This window comes from Pogoniulus pusillus, chromosome 3, assembly GCF_015220805.1.
Source record: "Pogoniulus pusillus isolate bPogPus1 chromosome 3, bPogPus1.pri, whole genome shotgun sequence".
Taxonomy (NCBI): Eukaryota; Metazoa; Chordata; class Aves; order Piciformes; family Lybiidae; genus Pogoniulus; species Pogoniulus pusillus.
In genome coordinates this window covers 37,408,696-37,430,113 of record NC_087266.1, presented here as the reverse complement: position 1 = coordinate 37,430,113, position 21,418 = coordinate 37,408,696, and the positions used below count along the sequence as shown (strand labels likewise).

The following is a 21,418-nucleotide window of genomic DNA, read 5'->3' as shown; positions in this document are numbered from 1 at the left end:
GCTGAAAAATCAAAGCAGTAATAAAAGAAAAAGAAAGTAAGGTATGTTTTCCTTTGTGTTTGTTTTTCCTTCAGTGAAGAAATGGACATTACAGAACATATGCAAGAGATGTCTGTACTTGAGCAGCAACTGAGGAAACTTCTGAGTATGGACTTTATGGATCATCAAAGAGCAGCCCATTCCAATGCCAATCACTCTCTCTGGCAAGAACTTCCTCCTAGCATCCAGCCTAGACCTCCCCCACCACAACTTGAGACTGTGTTCCCTCTTTCCCTTGCTGGTTGCCTGGCAGAAGAGACCAACCCCCACCTGGCTACAGCCTCCCTTCAGGTAGTTGTAGACAGCAATGAGGTCACCCCTGTCAGTTATATTCTGCATGACTGGTGCAATTCAGTAGTACAGTAAGAAGACACAGTATCTTCTGAAATCAAAGAAATTAACTCAGCTATTCCTGAACTGAATTTGCCTAAATGAGGGATAGTCCATTAGGTGCTAGGTATTTGCACTAGGTATATGCAGAACATATATAAGTGAGCAGTTCCATTACACAAATAAGAATATCAGAACTGATGAAGTAATCTTACTTAGGACTTGGAACTTGTTCTTCAAACAGGTAGACTGAATGTAAATGGGTCACAGTCTTCATATCTTTAACATCTGTTGTTTATACCCAAGAAAGCACATCAGGGGCAAGAAAATTAATTCCCCAATTGCTGTCAACTGAGTTAGGGAACAGCAATAAACAGCTTACTGTAAGCCTCTAGCTACAATAAAATTGCTGTCAATAAAGTGTGCCTGATATGGTTTTGCAGTACTAAAAGAATAGATTCTTTGGAAGTGAAAATATGAAATGGAAACTAAAAAGATCCTTCCTTGTTCTTATATACAAAAGAACATTATCACAAAATTCCAATAGTATTAAACCCTCAAAGACCTGGTTCTCATTTCCATGTGTGGCAAAAATGTATTAGCATTTGTAAAACTTTGGCTTTGTACATTCAGGACAGATGAGATGCCAGTGATTCTGATAAAAAACCTTTTGCATGGGAAACATTTCAAGAGAAATGAAGCTTGCTAAGCTTTTACTGTCTGTATCTGTACACACAAAATGTTCCCTACTCTAGTTTAGCATTTCTGCTGTCACTATTGAAAATGGTATTATAGCTTAGGGTTATGTTCAGATTTCCATTATAACCCCCCAGTTTTCACATGCTCTTAACTTTCTGAAAAATTCTTCTTTTCAGCTGAAATTTTCCATGCTTGGTCTCAGCTCAAAGACAAATTTCTTTAGACAGTTGAGCAAAATCTGTTAACCTATTTTTTTTTCAGTTATACAAGGAGAGAAAAAAAATACACTGTACAATTTCACCATTTCTAATATTTTAGTAGATAGATATATAAATATACAGAACTAGAAAACAATTTCATTTTCCATGCAGACATTTTTTTCAGGTCTTCACCTAAGACTAATATCCATGCCAACACATGAAACAAAAGAAGCATAAAAAAGAAACAATGAAATTATTTGGTTTTTTTATACTAAACAGGAAAACAAGGGCCACCAAAATAATACAGAATTATGGAATGCTATGGTTATAGAATGCTAATATTTGCAGGTAATCTAGACTCTGCATTGCTGTTCCAATGCAGATTTCCATCAACCTATGCACCTTGAAATTGGCATTCTCAGCGTATCAAATGAAGAGTCATTAATGTTTTCGGCTTTTCTTTTCTCTTACATAAACCCCAGTTACAAATTTAAACACTCCAGAGTAAGATAACATCAATTATATTTGCCACAGAAAGCTTAAGTGATGTGCATTGATCAGCAGGAGTCTGTCTACTTGTTCCTTGAGCAGGCAAGAAGTCCATTGACTGAAAAAGGAGTAAAGCAAGCTCTGCAGAGCTTATGTTACTGACTATGCGGTCAAAAATACACCTTAGTATAGAATGCATTTAATGTGTCGGTCAAGTCACCAATCCTTAATTTCTGCCATCAGCACACAGAAATAAATGGACAGTGTTAACACATACTTAGCTTTCATGAATGTACCAGAACTGTGCACATTTCCAAAACTTATAAATTGTCATCTTGATTCAGAGAAGCACTTAGCCTGTGCTTACAGTTGTCTTTCTCAAGGACAATATTTGAAATCATTTGGACTTTAAGGATCTGCTTTGATCCCACCACTTAAAATGAAAGTTAAGCATATGCCTAAATGCTATTTGATGAGGAATGAATAGTGAAGGTTTTTAGTCACAACCCATACCGATACATAATTTTAAATCTCTGTTATTTGTCTCTTCGTTAATTCGAAGCTGATTAAAGGAAGTTGTCATAATTTAAAACTAGGATAACCACAGTAAATTTGCCCTCATTTCTTTTATTATTTAATCTGTTGCTAATCTGATGATATTGAGTAGGAGTTTTTGTCTGTTTATTTGCTTTTTATAGAAGGCCTTTCACACAGAAGAATAAATCATGTCGACTTCTACCGTATTTCTATGTAGCTGTTTGCTGTAGTGACTTACTAATTTGAAGTGCATTTTAAAGTTCAATCAAGTATTGAAAAGAACACTGATTGAGAGGCCTGCATAGATTTCAGTATTCTTTATGAGTCATAACACTGATTTTGGAAGCTTAGCTATATAAGCTGGTGGTGTGTAACATCCTTCCCATACTCCTAATTACGTGAATTAGCATTTAGAACAATCCCAAGTTCAAGTATTTAAAAATGCTCTTTTCGGAGCATCCACCAGGTTCACTGCAAGATAGGCACTTGAAGAAGACTTTGGTTCTTATACTGGGTACCTCTGAAACATCAGCTTGTGCAATTCAAAGTGACAGGCGAAGACTTAACCATGGAATTTCCACTAAATTTAATAACAATTGCACAGAAATTGCCCAGCAAAAAAATGAGATAAAAATACTGAACAATCTATTTTTGAATTCTTAAAAGCTTTCTCACTTAGGACCCAGTTCTAGCAGATTCTGAGGGCCAAGCTCCCATTAAAAGTAATGGGGTTTTGCTTGAATGGCATCCGAGCGCGGACTTCGGTCTCAGCTCTCTATTAATATTAATGTACCTGCAAGATACATTACAAGTGTATTTACCTTAGACTGAAAGAAAATGTAAGTAAAAGTGGAGGATGAGAGTATTTCTTAGAGGCATATTAATCCTATATTCATTCTTTCCCTATCTCAACATCCCCCCATAGCAATTCCTCCAGCCTTTGCAAACCAGAAAAAGAAAACTCGCTGAATATATATACAGGTAACTTAATATAACTTCTAACATTAGATACAAAGAAATTCATTTTGTTAAACCTCAAGGAAACAGTACACTGGGCACGGAAGCAAGTATCTCTTCTGAAAGGAATTTAAAACATGTTTTTCAAGTACTGTGGTATTAGCACACACTACTATTCAGTCAGACTTTTTAAATCTGAGTGTTTTGCTTAAAGGACATACTCTGTCACAAACCTACAACAACAACCACAAAAGACCTATGAAAAAGTGTATTTTTAATTCTGGTGTCACTGAATATTAGCTAAAATGCATCTTAATTTCAGGAATTACAAACAGAATAATAAGAAAGCTGCAAATGATTACTACCATTGCTGGATATACTGCTCCAGACAAAAGCGACAAGGGGCTTATAGAAAGGTTATATCCTGTAACAGTCACCATTGGGGAAAAGAAAACAAACGTTGTCTCCTGTGCCACGGAATAAAAATACACAACCTCAGTTTAGAAAAATGTCTACCTACAAAAGAGTTAGATTTTTAGTTACATATAACTAAGCTATACAGCTTTTGCAGGGAGTGACCCAAATCATATGATCTTACGACTTCAAAAAGGCTTCAGCAAGACTCCAGCAGGGTTTGAACCAGGTCCTTATGCAAGTATAATGACTGATACTATGAAACTAAAACCAAATTATTTAACGTGATGAATACAAGTAACTGAAAACTCTGCCAGCAGTTTTTGTTTGGAATTTGTTTTGGGGCTTGTTTTGTTTTTTTTATAACCTCATACTCAGTTTCACTGTACAGGGCTTATATACTGCATCAGCTAAATAATTTGGGGGGTCTTAACTACCTCTAGACACTATGGGGGGTTAAGTTTGTTTCCTAATATAGTTTGGAAAGGTAACTGAAGCTAAATTAAAACCATCTCAGAACAGAAACAGAATGTGTGGGTAGTGGGTGTTATATTTTGTAACTAAAACTGGGGAGAAAACTTCAGCTGAGTAACCATAGATTATGCAGAGCTTCTTCTATAAATCTGTTTGGTTTGTTTTGCTCCTAACCAGCTCTTTTTTTTAACTTGCACTAATAGTATGTGTATGGTGCCGTGTGACAGCCTGGAGACAGCTTTGGGACTATACCCTTTAAAATCCTTAGAAAGGTTAAGGTCTTGAGAGAATCTTCTATGATGTTTTCGGTGTCTTGTTGTAAGTACGAGTTGTTTTAGAGCAGTCACTTTAGCAGAACTGTCTCAAAAGTGCTTGTTTTATTCTTAGCATCTTGTTAGTGTGACACCTTACAGACACCCAAAGTCGAGACACAGTTCTGGGAACATCACATTCATCTCAGATAAGGCTAACGCAACAGCAAGAGAATGACTTTATCCTTAACTTGGCTACTGTCAGAATCTTTTTGCAACGACAAGCCTAAATGTGTCTCACTTGATTCTCTAGAATTCGTGTACCTAATAAATTCAAACAAATCACCATCACTTGGAGGGTACAGCACCATCAGGAATACGAACACAACTTCCAACACCTATAAAGTCAACGCAGCGAAAGTGAAGCACGAAGGAAGCTGCCTTGCAAGCACTGAAACTTAACTACTGACCACTCCAGTGCAACTATCATTAAATAAAAGGTTCTTTGGCTGTAGTATCAGCTGGATCCTTCCCTCCCCCCCCACCTTTTCCTAGCTACTGCAGGGCTGGCACCGGGCCAGCAGAAGCGACATAGTACCTTAGTGCCATCTACAGGCTACACTGACACACCAGCTCAGTAGCAAAAGACAAGCACCAATAAAATAAATTAGACAGCACCGCATTTAAATCTTTATTAGCAAGGAATTATTAGACCTAAGAAAAACTAATGCTGGATTTGGTTGAAATATGAGTTTCTCAGCCTCCTAATCCCTCTTCATATGGTGTATTTCACAGTTTAAAATAACTTATGACAGATCACTTATGCATTACTAAGATGAGAAAATATTTACAATGGGCTTTTTTTTTCCCCTGCATAATTCAGATGTATTCAGAAAACGCATTCCTTTCAAAAGTATGTTTTGGGCATCTTTTAAAACACGCAGCAAACCATCTATGCAATATCAACTTTCATCTGTTACAACAAAATCATTTTCAACTCGAAACAGAGGAAGACTTCCGTATGGCTTAGTTATACCCTACCAACAAACCACATGCTTCACAGATGAAGTAGCTTTAAAATTCAGTTGTCTTTCTTAGATTAAAAAAAAAAATAACCCCTTTAGTAACACTAACTTCACAAGGTTCCAAATCAGCTGGAACTATAAAAGAACCTCAAGTCTACTCACTTGAAACTGAATGTACATATCCCTTCAATCCTGAAACAGAAATTTTCACACTGCAATTTAATAGATAAGGAAATTGCTTTTCTTCTTCAGTAACTTTTACATTTGGACAGTCAAACACTGGGGAGAAAAAAAAAAAGGTTTTTTTCTGCTTTGATAATGCACCTGTATGTGCACATGCACAGATGCACTTTTAAGTGTCTTTTAACAATCAGTATTCTTTAAAACCCAAATTATCACAGGCATTTTGCAAGTGTTTAAGCCCCAGGTAAATAATAATGGGGTCAAGTTTTACTTTTTTTTTTCTTTTTTTTTTCTTTTTTTTTTTTGTTCCCCCCATCATGTAACTAAGTTAAATTAGACTAAAATAAGCAAACAAAAAAACCCAAACCAACAAAACTCCAAATCCACAACATAGTGGCACTTTTAATACTGGTTGATCGGGCACTTGTATGCAGTACTTATAGACCAGTAAAAGTGCTCGTTTACCTGTCTGGTGTGTAAGGGGCCCTTTGTCTTGAAGCCTCCTTGGGAACTGCACTCTGAGGCACTGAAGTGATCTGAACTAGTGGAAGAGCGTTTGGAAAGGGTGTCACAACCACCAACAAAGGTGTTGTCCAATGGGAGTTCCTGAATCACATGGTGTTTTTTCACTGAAACTGGAGTGTCAGGTTTGAGATGAAAAGCAGACTGCGGAGAGGCAGATTTGTAATGCTTGGCAAGATCAGGACTGTTAGGCTTGAAGGTTGTTGGTGGTGCTGTGCCCCAGTCAAATCTTCCTATACTTTGCTCCTCCAGCTCTGCTGGAAGGCTTATTGTCCCGTTGATAGGTTCATGAACTGCATCATCAGGTTTGGACTCCTCAATGGTCACAAAGTTCAAAAGAGAACTCTTTGGAGATTTCCTTTTCTTCCTTTTCTTTTTCTTGTTTTGCTTATTCTCCTGATTGGGAGACATCCACTCAGCACCTTGCTTGCTCCTCTGGGCAGCTTTGAATCTGGATGCATGCCGACAACGGACAAGAACTGTAACAAATATCACCACTATGACAACCATGGCACCTGCCACAATAGCAATCATGATGGTGAGATAGTCCTCATTTTGATAGGGTTGGCTACTGTCCCCTATGTTCCGGTCCAAAGGTGTTTCCATAGTCCTGCGTATCAAGTCATAAATGTAAGAGGCATTTCCAGCAGTATCATTTACATACAAAAATACAAGTACAAGAGTATGCAGAGATTTGGGATAACCCAAATCACTTATGTTGACAACTAAGCGATGCAGCCCCACATCGTTAGGAGTCGGTTTTTCTTCCAGAGTGATATTACCTGTCACTGGGTCAATACGGAACAACCCCTTGTTATTTCCACTGACAATTGTGTACTTCAGCTCAGCGTTCATGCCAGTGTCTATATCCACAGCAAAGACTTCGGCTACCACCGACCCTGGAATTGCTGAGAGTGGCACTAGCTTAAAAGAAGTATTAGAAGGTGGATAGATGACAACAGGGCTGTTATCGTTAACATCCATGACATTTATGGTGACTTTTGCTGTAGAAGAGCGAGGAGGTTGCCCTCCATCCACTGCCTTAACATCAAAGGTGTAGGAGCTCTGCTGTTCTCGATCGAAAGAAACATTGGACTTTATAACTCCAGAGTATGGATCCAGCACAAAGTTTTCATTGTCATTCAGGATGGAAAGGGTCACTGCTTTATTTTCCCCAGCATCCGCATCGGTCACCGTGATCACCCCCACTGTGCTATACTTTGGTAAGTTCTCAGAGACAAAAAACTGAAAGTGATTATGAGTGAATTTGGGACTGTTGTCATTTTCATCCAACACGGTAACAATTACAGCTGCTTGACTCTGCAAAGGAGGAGTGCCATTGTCTCGGGCTGTAACAGTGAAAATGAAACGTTCCTGCTCTTCTCTGTCAAAAACTCTGGAGGCTGTCAAAACTCCTGTCTTTCGATCCAGATCGAAAAAGGAGGCATTAGGGCCAAGCTGATAAACAATGTCTGCATTTTTCCCACTGTCTTCATCTGTGGCACTAATAGTTGTTAAGTATAGACCACGACGGTTGTTTTCAGAAACTGACAGCTCAATTACAGGCTGGCTGAAAATTGGAGGGTTGTCATTTTCATCCTCCAGTTTAACTCTTACCAGGGCAGTCTGGTTCAAACTGGGCTTGCCAGAATCAGAGGCAACAATTTTAAAGCTGAATTCTTTGGTGCCCTCATAGTCCAACAAGGAAGAGGTCTCTAACAAATACTGGTTGTCGTAAACTGCCTTCAAGTGGAAGGGGACCTCTCTCTCAATGAAACAGATCACTTTGCCATTCACATCAGTGTCCTTATCTGAAACCGTAATTAGGGCAATCTTTGTATTGACAGGATCTTTCTCAGATAAGTACACTGTGCCATTGATGGGACTTATTATGTACCTGAGGTCTATATTAGGAGGGTTATCATTTACATCAGTGACATTGATGGTAACAGTTGCCCTGGCTGGTGTAGAGCTACCATCACTAGCCAGCACTGTCACTTTGTGAATAGCAGTTTCTTCTCGATCTAAGGACCTCTGAACTGTAATCAGACCTGTGGTGTTGTTTAAAGCAAAAAATCTTTTGGTTGCAGGGGCAACTTGGGCACCAAAAATATATCTGATTTCTGCATTGCTTCCTATATCTGCATCTGTAGCATGAAGCTGAATTACTGAAGTGCCTACAGGGGCATTCTCTGGTATATGGACCTCCACTTGGCTCTCTTTAAACACTGGCCTGTTATCATTGACATCACTTACTGTGACTTGCAGGATGGCTGTGCTGGATTTCTGGGGGGTACCTCCATCCTCCACTTTTATTTTCATCACGTAGGTATCCTTTTGCTCTCTGTCCAAGTTCTGCTGAACAATCAACTGAGGCCATTTCTCTCCTTCTGGAGTTTCTACAATATCCAGTCCAAAGACACTCTGCCCATTTAGCAACTCGTAATGCTGCACACCGTTGAAACCTGTGTCAGGATCTGTTGCTGATGGAATTGGAAAGCGACTGTTGATCAAAGTGTTTTCTGGGATGGAGATATTGATGACAGGGGATGGAAACATAGGTGCATTGTCATTAGTATCCTTTACAATTATTTTTATTTTGATCAGCCTAAAAAAGTCATTGGGGAGAATCACCACTTCAAGTTCAAAGAAACACTCATTTTCTTCTGCATAGGAAGCTCCAGCGCATAGTTTTTCTCTGTCTATTCTGTTGGATGTTGTAAAGATTTCCCCAGTGTTACTGGACACTTTGACCAGAGGGGCATCCCCTGCTTTAGACACCAGTCTGTAGACAAGGCTGGCACTGGTCCCCGTGGCAGCACTGATGTGAGAAATGTTCAGGTCCTTTGGTATGTTCCCTATGGGTACGTTTTCAGGCAGCTCCTCTCTAATAGTGTAAATAAGTTCTTGAGCTACAGCAGAATCCAGCCTTAAACAGGCAATCAAAGCAGCCAACAGGTAAAAATCCCTCAGGTCCATGATAATGTTTTAATTCTCTTTGCACAGATTTTAGGACTTAAAGGTTTCCAGAAAGGAACGATGCGCGATTTGCAAGAGGAGGCATGCATGGACTGCAGGATGCATTACATCTCATTTCTTATTTGGAGACAGCACTGTCAACACAACCACACAGAATAGCATTATTGGTTTTTTAGGCATGACAAATCCACAATCTCCAACTACTACTTGTTTTTTGCAATGCACACTTACAGCTGTACATTTTCCTACTGCCTGCTTCCACATGCAATCCCTCTGGACAAATGCACCAATAGCCCATGGGTTGCATGTGAACAGAGCAAGAATGGAAATAACTACTTTCAGTGTTAAGGGTAGCTACTGTTTCAACACATACTTCCTGAATAATATCTTGGTACACTCAGTAATCTATAACATGCTTTTCCCCCCTTCCCTCCTCCAGCCAGTTATTTGGTGCAAGTGAAAAATCTTCCTGCACTACTTCTGGATTCTAACTGCTATGTCAGCTGCCAAATGTAATTTGTTGTTTGCTTCCGTGCATATTTTTCAGCTCTTGCAAAACAGATTTGTCCCTGCTCCTTGTGCCTCGCATTCCCCTCTACAGCTATGGTACAGAGAAATAACCACCCGGACATGCTGCTGCTGCAGCAGTCGTCACTGGCTACTTCACATCCCTGTTAAATGATGAGACAATAACAGGACTTACAGTTTCTTACACTCTCAGCTCAATGTTTCCTCTCCAGATGTTGGATACTTCGTCTGTTTAATGATCTTAAACTTTATTTATTTATTTTTTAAACACAGCCTAAATCAGGGGGCTGGAAATCCCAATTCCAACTTAGGAGCAGCCAGCACGTTTACAAGGAAGCGGGGGGTGAGCGGTGGAAGGGAAGGGGGGGAGGAAGAATATATTTTCTGGTGAGGAAAGAGGTACAGCCTTTCCCCATTGACACTGATCTCCCTTCAGGATGTTATTAGCAGTTGCCACACATAAATACTGCAGACTAATAATGCAGGTAGGAAAGGGGAGAAAAAAAAGCGACAGACAGACTTCTGTTTGCACGCTCTGCTAACCGCCAATGATCCGGGTGCAAGGCTGCCAGCAGCTACACTTCGGCGGAACTGGGCAGCCCCTAAGCACTAATCTTATCTGCATTAAGCTGCACGATAGCTGATGCCCGTGATTACTTCCAGCAGAGTGATGCAGGTAGGGATGCAGAGACAGCGAGTAGGTAAGCCTTTGCCGCTAACATCAACTGAATCTGAAACACTGATTCTTTCTCTAGATAAATGTACTGCGTGTTGGCTGCTTTTGCCTTTTTTTTTTTCCGTCCTTTTTCTCCCTCTATAAGCAATGCATCACAGTGTATAGGTAACTTTGCACTTACGTTGGTTGTCTACCTTTGACGATCTGCTGCAGCTAAGCAGTGATCTGTTCCAGCAGATACAGCACAATGCATCTGGTAAACCACCAGATTTGGAGAAATCAGCAGCAGCCAAACGCTTCCTCCTTGAGATATGTGTTGCTTCGGGGTGGCAAATTAGCAACTCCAGGGAACAAATTCACAGTTCTGTCGTTAGTCATCCTCTCCACGTTTCATTTCTCTCCGGCGGCGATCCTTCGGGTGTTTAACGTACGCGCAACAACCCAAACAAAACAGCAAGCAAAAATCCGGTGCACTTCTTTAGAGCGGGGGTATTTTCCGCTCCGCACTGCACACGGTTCCCATCCCTCTCTCAGCTGAGCGGAGGCAGCTACATGAAGTCTGCAACTTCTGACTGGAAATGACAAGAGTTGGTCTGGCGGAGCTTCTCCCTCCCGCCGCTTTCTCTCTGGGGTTAACAGTGGCCGAAAAAAAAAAAAAAAAAAAAAAAAAAAAAAAAAAAAAAAAAAAAAAAAAAACCCTAAAATAAAATTTAAAAATCCTAGGAGGTTATTGCTTTAGTGACGGGAGGAAGCGACGACAACTTCCCTCCTCCCTCCCAGCCTCTCTCCCTCGCACACGCTCTCTGCTTCTCTCTCTCTCTCTCTCTCTCTGAACTGAAATTCTTGATATAACTCTCAACAAGCCCAGAGGGAGGGTGTGAGCGCCGCTAAGCCCCCCCTCCCGTCGCTCCGCATTGGCCCGCGCCAGCGGGGGCGGTGGCTGGCGGAGCGCGGCCCTGGCATTGGCCGCCGGGCACGTCGCTCCCCGGGCCGCCCGGCCAGCGGGGGCGGCCGGCCGGCGCAACGGGTCTGCGCGGCGCGGAAGGGTCAGGCGGGACGCGCGGCACAGCAGCTCGGCGCCGCGGCGAGGGGGCGCCGGGGGGGGGACGCGGACGTGGGCACGGGGGCAGGTGCGGCGTTTGTGGCGCGGCGACCCGGAGGACGGGCTCTCTGCGGTCGGGCGCAGCAATGGCCAGGGCCGCCCCGGTGGGTACGGAGAGAGGCGGGAAGGATCATCAGGGCACTGCGGAAAAGATGAGGGTTTGGGTTGGGGGGTGGCTGAAGGGGGGGACGTTTCGGGGGTGTGCCTCAGAGCGCGTTTCCCCTTGCTTGGGGGAAACGCGCAGGAAGGGCAGACCGAGCCGCGGTTGCGTCTCTGGCGTGGAGCGCTTGTGGCCGCGCATTCTCCGCGGCTGGGCACGGAGCCCCAGCCTGGCGCCGTGCCGCGCGGCTCCGGACGAAGCACCTTACAGTGGCCCTCCTCCGCGCGTTTCCACTTTATATTTAATACATGCCTTTTCATCTATAATTCACGCTGCTCTGACTCCAGCCCTGTCTGAGCTCCCCCATTTACGCCTGCACACCTTTCTCCTTCCCCTTCCCGAAGGGTCAGCCGAGACATTTGGGGAAGGGGGGAGAGAGCTACCTTTCTGGTTTGGGGTTTGTCTGTTTAACATCGAGCAGGAAAACATTCCTCTTCAGTGGTCTGGTAAATAATAAAAGTGTTCCTCTCGCCTTCTCTGTGAATGACACACGTAAATTATCCATCTAACCCCAAAGAGTCGTCACATGCCTGGAAGACAGTGTAATAAAATGTCACTGTGTTACAGGAGGAGTGACCTCAAAAGTGCGACAAGTAGATGATTATGCTACATTATATGTAGTGCCTTTCTCAACGTTTTCTAAAGCACCAATGAACCTTCATTTGACTGCTTTTGTTGCTAGCTTTTCTCTGCTTGAACTTGCAAGCCGTATGACACAGTACCTATCCAGTTCTGCGTGGCCAGGTATCTGTCTCTGCTGGCTGCTGTTCTCTGGTTAAGCTTTTCAAACACATATGCATCCAGAAAACAAAGATAACGTCGGCATCTTATTTTGCGTGTGTGTATGTACAGTACTCCATCTAGATAATTTACACATTTTCAGCTGGTAGCACTGGCCAGCTAAAGAGTTCCTGCCTTGAAGATTTTATGTTTTCAGGTGTAGGCTCCAACCTTTAGACTCCATATGCATCTGCACATATGACACACCGTTAACTAATGCTGGGGGCTGCTCATATCTGTCAGAGGTCATTAATTTGCATGGCCTGGTATTGTGTGCTACAAACTGATAAATGTACATACCCTTGCTAGTCATAGCCATGCTGTATGTGAACACTCTGCATCCTGTAATCCCATGATGTGTAAAGATTAAACACTCTTCAGTTTCGCTGTGCTTTGTATTTCTGTCCAAAAGACTCCTGTTACAGAAAAAAAAAAATTGATCCTGGTTTTGATGGCATCAAGTAAGGTTAGCAAACGGAACTGAATCTAATAATAGTCTGAGAAAAATGTTCATTTTGTAGTACAGGGGATGGCTACAGTCCCAGCATTGAAAGTCAAGCAAGTGACACGAAGGAGCAACCTTAATGCCAAACCACTTAGGAGAATAATTCTGTGAATGAATTAGGTACGCAATTCTTTCTGTCTTTAAAAATACAAAGCAGAACAGCCATTAATAAAGAAAGTAATTGGAACTTCTAGCATTCTGTGTAATGCAGCCTGCTTCTGAGATACAGTGTGTTTATGTATGTGTTAATAATGCACACAGTTTTCCTGACACTAGTCATATCGCAGCAGTGTGGCATCACAGATATTTTATAGCCCCATTCTAGTAACACCACAGACATACAACATTCCTATTCTAATCACACCGTAGTCATTTCAATGTCACATTGTAGTCGCATCACATAGCCTGGTAATAATTATTTAACTTTATTGCTAAGCTGAATAGTTTTCTGTTTGCTCAGGGATGACTTTAACTTGTAGTCAGAACTGATTAGCACATGCTCATAAATGAGCTCTTCTCATGTATACAGGGTTTGTCTCATGAAAAGTTAGGGGAAAAAAGAGTAAATTTTCAATGGATTGTATTTAAACCCAGCGTGGTCAGAAGCCACAATTACAGCATAGTCTCGCTGTTTTGTGAAGTTATTTTAGAAAGCCAAACATGTTTACATGCGGGTCAGTCATGTTAATGTCCGTGTGCTCCCTTTAAAATGCTGTAGTGCTTTAACTAATTGCATATTATTTAACCTCGTGGAAGAGACAGATCTTCAGACTGTAATGTTTGCACAACAGATTGTAAAATTGAGACCCAGAGTACCAAAGGGGCTAGAACTGTCGCAACTGCTTCTAATAATGGGAGAAAATGAATAGAAAGGGCTGAGTTCCTGAGCAGGAGCTGGAATTGCCTAGTGCAGCATTCCACTGCCCCTGAAATGTGAGGAGCTGCTCTGAAACGTTCCCCATGTTCACTTGAGTAGCCATGTTTTATCCTCCAGTAAATGTTTATTTGCTCAGTCTTACATTTGAGGAAACTGCAGTATTTGATGTTACACTCTCCTCAAACGCAGCTATGTACCATTATTTATAGTGTTCCTTAATAGTCTCCTTTCTTTACTGTGATGTATTAGGCTTTTGTCTGCATATATGAACAGTGGACTCCTAATCACATCATAACCTATTAAAATGACTTCTGTATTATAGCATATTAACTATTCATCCACATCATTGCTTGTTATCTTCACCTCCATATTATTATGTATCAAATTCTTTTTCATATCGTATCTGACTCAAATTCTAGCATGCTGGAAACTGACTCCAATTATTCTGTACTAGCTATAGCCAAATTGCAGTAAATGGAATTGCTTACATTGTATCATACTGGCTACAGGCTCACACAATACATTATACATGAAACTGATTCGCATTATGCTTAGCTAACTAAAGACTTTAATCTTGAAGTGTTGAGCATAAAACGCTATCATTCTTCACTGAACTGACTCTGGTCACTTGATCATTTTGTACCTGGGATTGCCTCTTACAGGCTGTTATTATTAAAGCAAAATGGCTTTTACTCTCCTGCAGTTTTACCACTTTCTATGGAGAGCTGATTCATATGCTAATGAATGTGCTCTTTTACTTCATGCCTTTGCACTGCAACACTGGAACCTGCCCTATCCTGCACCTATAGCATGACCCATTCAGTGCAGGACAGTGAAAAAAATGTATTATAAATATTCACTTGTGTGTTCAACTAACAAGTTTTCAGCAATCCTTAATAAAATCCCTGGAGGCCTTGTTTCTTAAATGTTGCTTAAAGCATAAACAAATACAGCCTTGTTCTCATCTCCAGTAGGAAATACTGCCTGCTTCTGCCAGGGTCTTTCCCTGAAAAGAGAAGACTCCAGTGTGGCATGTAAGAAATTAAGACTCCCCCTGTTACAGGTAGTATCTAATCCATGAAGCAGACCACCTCTGTGGGGCAAATATTTCCTCTATTCAAACTAGCACTGCCATTACTGTGTCCTTGGGATTCTGCCTCAATGCATTCACTGTAACTTAAGGAAATCAACTTCTTACAAGATGTGCTGGTTCAAAAAAAAAAATTATGCTTATCATCTGCTGTGCTCCTAACCCCCTAAATTTCAGGGAATCTGTGAAGAGCTGAAAATGCCACAAAGATGGGAGCAGCATACAAAGAGGATGGTGGAGCCTGTATTTTCTGCATATTCTTACAAGCGTGTTTATACCCAGAGGCATGCTGCTTTTGTCCAGACTTTATATAGGCAGTGGTTTGAATTCAGGGTTTCCTTCTCTTCTTGGGTGTAGGGATTAAACCTACAGTAATTCTCAGAAGTAGTAGTTCTCAAGAGAAGTTGGTAAAAATATTTTGGGTAATGTATATCATACCTAAATGTACTACAGCAGTCCAAAAAGCCATGTAATTGAATTATAAATTATATTCCATACATTCATTTTTTTATAACCTGAAAATGTATTGTTGTTGGTTTTTTGTTTTTTTTTTTTTTTCAGAAAGGTTGTGAGCACTCTAGGAAAGGGAAAACACTTAAGCAAATAGTTCAGGTCTATATGTTAACCTGTACTGTTAAATAAACAGCCAAGTCAGTTAATGATGAATAATTTAAGCCAGTCGAGTGGTTGAGGTGGGACAGTAGTTGCAGAATCGGGCCCTTTAATGTGTCTTTCTTCAAGAAAATGAACTCAATCCCTGGATAATCAAATCACAAAAGGGGCAGGTGACAAACTTCATTTCATATGAATGACAGAACTAAATTTAACTGAATTTGCCTTTTTTTTTTCCCCTGACTGACAAAGATTGCAAATGTCAGTTCATGGCTGTGAAGGGTCTACAAATGCACAAGCTGAAAACTGGCATTTTGCAGCGCCAGTGTTTAATCCCTGTGACTACAATACAGCGAGGTGCCAAACTCCCATTAATTATTGATTGTTTTTTTTTGCAAGGTACAGATTTACGTAGAAACTTGGATTGTTTGCTCAAAAATCATGTGAGGTTTTTTTCTTCCACGCAGGACTTTGGTAACTATCTAATAAAACAATAAAAATAAATTTTGGTGTGACAAAAAGAGAATAATAAATAAGTGCCATACGAAATGCAATTATTGGGCCACTTAAAAGAGATGTAGCTGCATGTGACACAAACAGAAAGAAAATAAAATTGTTTTGTTCTTTGCTATCCTCCTGTTATTTATTACGATGAAAGTAGCTGATGAATCAGAATACAAAAGCAGATTCCAACCAGCGTGCTTTGGTGCAAGGTGAAAATATTCCAAGACCTGAAAATAACCTGATGTCTTATTGATGCTTTTTGTTTTTAAAATGGGAGAAAGAAAAAGACAGAGGAGAGGAAAAAAAAAAAAAAAGGCTAAAGGTTTTCAAACAAAACAATATCTAAAAAAAGTTTTAATAAAGCATTTTCATTTCCATCAAAATAGTAATGTAAATCTGATTGATGGAGTTATGCTGACGCAATGTTGACAGGATCAGAATGAGACTGAAAGCGTGGAATGAGACCTCCTTCAGGCATTTATTTTGTTTTTCTGCTTTCAGCTTCTGACCTACTCCTTGCTTGCACAGAAAAAAGAAAATGCTCAATTTAAATCAATATATACACTAACTTGCATTAGTGAGATTGACATCTTTACATCCAGATTTGAACCTCAATATCTCCTATTTTCCAGTCCTACTCTTATGTCAGTCATGCCTCACCATTTACAAAAGGTTACTAAAGCAGTGAAGCTTGATTAAACTCTATGTCCTCTGGGGGAAAAAAATATTCATTTGCCATAGACATAGCTTTATTCTTTAAATTGCAGATAGACAGGCAGACAGATGACTAACTGCTGTTTAAAAGCATTGTGCTGTTGCGATTGCCATTTATTTCTAACACTTTTCAATATAGTTTAGTTAAACCAAGGAATTTTGAAGATTTATCTTTTGAGGGATGGTACATTTCATGTTCTCATGGTAGAAAGATTGCAAGAGCCACACCCTTTCGTTGAGCAGCTTATGCCCATCTATTTACCATGCATAGTCACTGAAGGGGAGAGAACAGATCCCTGAACCGCATCGTTTTTCTGTGTCCCAGTGGCATGGCTGTGATTTTCAAAGAATTGTTGTTCTTCAGGGTTCAAGAGCTGTAAAAGAGGTGCATGGCCTCTACTTGAGGGCAGCAGTAGCCCAACTCTGCACATGCCACCATGGGAAGGACTTTGATATAATTTTGACTATCTTGAGCCTGATTCCTCTCAGACCTCTTGATGTGGGAGCCAAAATTGTGCAGAGTGCCCATGCAGAGCTGAGCCTTAAAGAAAGGATTAATCCAAATGAAATTACTGTCATTAAAACAATGGGGGGAAATTACAGGTCTATGTTTGGTATGCATTCAGGGAATAGGAAATGTCACAGAATATCTTTGCATTCATTTACATTCTGTTCAGTTTCCTAAAAATACTTAGTTTCTAGACAAAAGACTTCTCCATAGATTTTCACTATTCTACTCAGTGACTTTAGTGAACAGGTTCCTTAATAGGCAAGTTACTCTAAATCTTAAAATAAGTACTATGTTTTCATGTGTATGGTAAATTATAACCTAAGCAAAGTAGAAATATACAGATAATGGGGCACTGCTTTCTCTTGGTGGGAACTTACTGGGCATTCATAGTCAGAAAATAGTTTAGGGGAAAAATAAGACAGACAGTTTCATTGATTTTCCTTTTTTACTACTAATAAATCACTGCTTCTGCCTCCCATGTTGACAAGCAGCAGATGTTTCAACACAAACTCCATCAAAGTTAGTCATTTTGTCCTCTTCCTTATCAATGTTTCTGTCGCTCTGAGGACGATATGCCTCAGGAAATAAGTAAGTACCTATCTATAGGGGCATCACTCAGTCATGCTTAGACAATTATCACAGCAAAACACACCTCAGACTGATCAATAATTGCTTTCCTTGTCAAATTTTCTGGATGTCACAAGCAACACCAAAGAGAGGGATCAGACCAGAGCAAAGCCTTGTCTAGACAGGTAGATTAGATTACTTTTAGTCCTAACAGAGTCAAAGGGGTGCCATAGTGGTCCGCAGCAAAGTCTTAGAAGGCACCCATCTCCATCTGCCCAGCAACTGGGCTTGGGCAGACTCAGACTATGTGAGCAAGGAAAGTGCTCCCTCCCGAGAAGAACACCTTAGAATCAGAAAATGCAATATTAGGAATCACTTGGCAGTGTCAGCGTTTTGGTTTTTTTCCCTGGGAAAGTTTGTTCTGACATATGCCAGAAAGTTGTTATTTTCAGATGGATTTACAGGGATCGATGCTTAGATTCCCTTTCATATCTCTGTATTTCCCCTTTATCTTTTTAAAGCTTGGATAGACTGAAGGCCTTCTGGCTGATTAGCTTATATCCGTGCTTGCAAACCTCAGGCCTGTGATGAGGAGAGGATACTTGTTTCAGAGATACAGTATTTTGGAAAAGAGCAACTCAGGTTTTATTCAGTCCTATTTAGACATTCTTTTCCTGTATAGTACATATCTATGTAACTGTTTTTTTCACTGAAGACATTGCATTTGTACAATAGAAATTAAAAACCCCCAAACCTACAGATTTTCTTGAACTGAAATCTCAGATGAAATACATGTGATGCTAAGAGAAAATATATGAAAGCATAGTACAAGAATTGTAAGTTTGTGCTGTAATTGAGAGGGCTTTTACTTTCAGGCATTGCAGAGCACGTCAGTCACTGTGAACCCAGATCCACCCTGTCTATCTATGCTATTATCATACCAGTGAGGAAAAACAATTACAGAGACTTTCCCCCAGTGCTGCAATCCCCCAAAACACCTGTGAGATTTAGTAAGCTTCACATACTGAACACCAGTGATTTCAAAGATGTACTTCATCTGTCACAGGCTGCCCAGAGAGGTTGTGGAGTCTCCTTCTCTGGAGCCTTTCCAGCCCTGTCTGGATGTGTTCCTGTGTGACCTGCGCTAGATTCTCTGGTCCTGCTGTGGCAGAGGGGTTGGACTGGAAGATCTCCAGAGGTCCCTTCCAACCCTGTGATCCTGTGATCTGTTGCTTGGTGTACATTACTGGTCACCTGATTCTTGACTGAGAAATGCAGGAGTGGTATTAAAGAGGTGCTTGGGTTTTTTTGTTTGTTCCAGCATGAGTGCCAGAGGCCTTCAGGATATGCAAAGACAGCAGCTAGTTGCATTCAACAAAACAATGTGTTGTTTGTTACTGACAGAAGTCAGATTTTGTTAAATATGGAAACTATTAAAATCTTATTAACATAATTGCATTTAAGTGAATGAGGAGACTGCTAGCCCTAGATACATGTATTTATTTTACAGATGGTATAACAGCAATCTTTCCCTGTTCACACACCTATGCTACTACAAGAAGACCAGGGGAGTTTTTAGCCTTCGGCTTTCTTTTCCATTAAGTAGTTGGTCTTGAATCTAAGTCTTTGAATGTGAATGGAAATCTTCATTCCACTAATAAAAGTGATTGTTACCACTCTTTATTCTTCAGTGGGTCAGTGCCTTATGGAACAACTACCTGGATACTCCTCCTCTGTCACTTGGAAGCTTCTGCCACAACTTGGCATTCTTTGTCATAGCCCATCTATGGCTGAAGAGTAATCCAGACACAGAAGTTTAACCTAACTGCTTCTTCTTGTTTTGGTTTGGGTTTTGATTGTTTGTTTGTTTTTTAAAGCTCACATATTTCAGTTTTCCTAAAAATGGGGAAAACAAAATGACCTTGAATCACAAATGTACTCTCCCTTGACCATGGGTTTTAGGGAACTTGGAAATGATTTCAAGATTAGGATCTGCATGTGTTAGTAGCATTAAGAGAAAATGATGTTGAAAACTCATCTTGTCCCCACAAAACAGGCTTATTCTTATAATTCTTTCTTTAATTGTATGGAGTTAGCTTTACAAATTATTGTGTCAGTGTTCCTATGTAGCCTAAGGCATCCCTGATTTAAAGTACACTGTCACAAATTCTGTTCTCCTTAACATGGATACTCTTTTTTCTGATCTGGAGTAGTTCTTGCATAACACTCTAAGACCGCTGAGAAATACATGTTTAAAATAAAGCCAAGCCTTAAAGAAGCAGATCTAAAAAGATCTTTACTGTTGAAAGTTATGGACAGAATATAAGCATCTGGTCCTGAAAGTTTGAATCTGAATGTCATCAAAGCTGGTTAGGCTTCCCACAACTTGCTTCCATTTACATAGCTAAAATTTGTAAGAAGCTGAACTTGTACTTCTGTGGCTGTTCAAAAGCTTCTTAGTTTTAGCCTGTCAGAGCAATGCATATCTGAAGTCCTATCAGGATCTACGAATAAGATGCTTTTCTTCTTCTCACTGCCTACAAAAGCAAACTTTGCATAAAACACAGTGTATTTTGTTTTACTTTAGTCTCAAGCACAACCCTGAAATTTGTGTTTAGATGTGCCAGGTAGTACTGTTGAAGTCCTAATGGGACAGGTTATGTGTGCATATGCTGACTCCCAAGCACAGTGGGTATGAGTAGAGGAAGAGTCGTAGTTTACATTCCATGCTCCATGAACATTGCCTATCCTTGCAGGAAAAAGTCATTGAAGAATGTCACAGTATCACAGTATCACCAAGGTTGGAAGAGGCCTCACAGATCATCAAGTCCAACCCTTTACCACAGAGCTCAAGGCTAGACCATGGCACCAAGTGCCACGTCCAATCCTGCCTTGAACTGCCCCAGGGATGGCGACTCCACCACCTCCCCGGGCAGCCCATTCCAGTGTCCAATGACTCTCTCAGTGAAGAACTTTCTCCTCACCTTGAGCCTAAATTTCCCCTGGTGCAACCTGAGGCTGTGTCCTCTCGTTCTGGTGCTGGCCACCTGAGAGAAGAGAGCAACCTCCTCCTGGCCACAACCACCCTTCAGGTAGTTGTAGACAACAATAAGGTCACCCCTGAGCCTCCTCTTCTCCAGGCTAAACAATCCCAGCTCCCTCAGCCTCTCCTTGTAGGGCTGTGCTCAAGGCCTCTCACCAGCCTCATCGCCCTTCTCTGGACACGCTCAAGCATCTCAGTGTCCTTCCTAAACTGGGGGGCCCAGAACTGAATAACCACCAAGTTGCAGATTAAAATAGTCTGCTAATATAAGGTCATTAAATGTTGAAATCATACAGAACAGAGGGAAAAAAAAACAAACAACAAACTATTGGCTGTCCCACTACCTTGAAGAGCTGTCAGGAATTTTTAGCCAGTGATTCAAGTGATCTTAGTGGTTAATTTAACGTTTCTGAAGGTCTGAACCAGGTAATTCAAAAGCATTCCTACTAATAGCTACTTTCATAGGCTCTATTGTTCTTTAACAGGCTCTGTAGGGAGGTTGTTTAAAATATTGCTGCAACGTGTACAGCTACATGCTGTACATGTGCTTGCAGATAAATGACAGTAGTAGTTATAGCTCCTTCTTCTCTGCCTGGTTTAAAGGAAATAGTGGCTTCTCTCCCATTCATTTTTGAAGGACAGTACTCTAG

The 21,418-nt window shown here is 40.8% G+C and overlaps 1 protein-coding gene across 8 annotated transcripts in view; it reads right to left on the bottom strand.

Annotated features, from left to right (window-relative positions):
* PCDH9 (protocadherin 9) overlaps positions 1 to 10,952 on the bottom strand; it is a 991,969-nt gene extending 981,017 nt beyond the window's left edge. For 7 of the 8 annotated variants that reach the window (XM_064174222.1, XM_064174230.1, XM_064174238.1 and 4 more), the window contains exons 1-2: positions 10,485 to 10,952; positions 6,064 to 9,233 (exon numbers count right to left, since the gene is read on the bottom strand). In XM_064174222.1, the coding sequence (XP_064030292.1) occupies positions 6,064 to 9,099 (3,036 nt within the window). In that variant the 5' untranslated portion in view covers positions 9,100 to 9,233; positions 10,485 to 10,952. Of the gene's footprint in view, positions 1 to 2,865; positions 3,088 to 6,063; positions 9,234 to 10,484 lie in introns of those variants that run through there. The other variant, XM_064174270.1, reaches the window with a different exon arrangement.
* Positions 10,953 to 21,418: the final 10,466 nt, after the last annotated feature.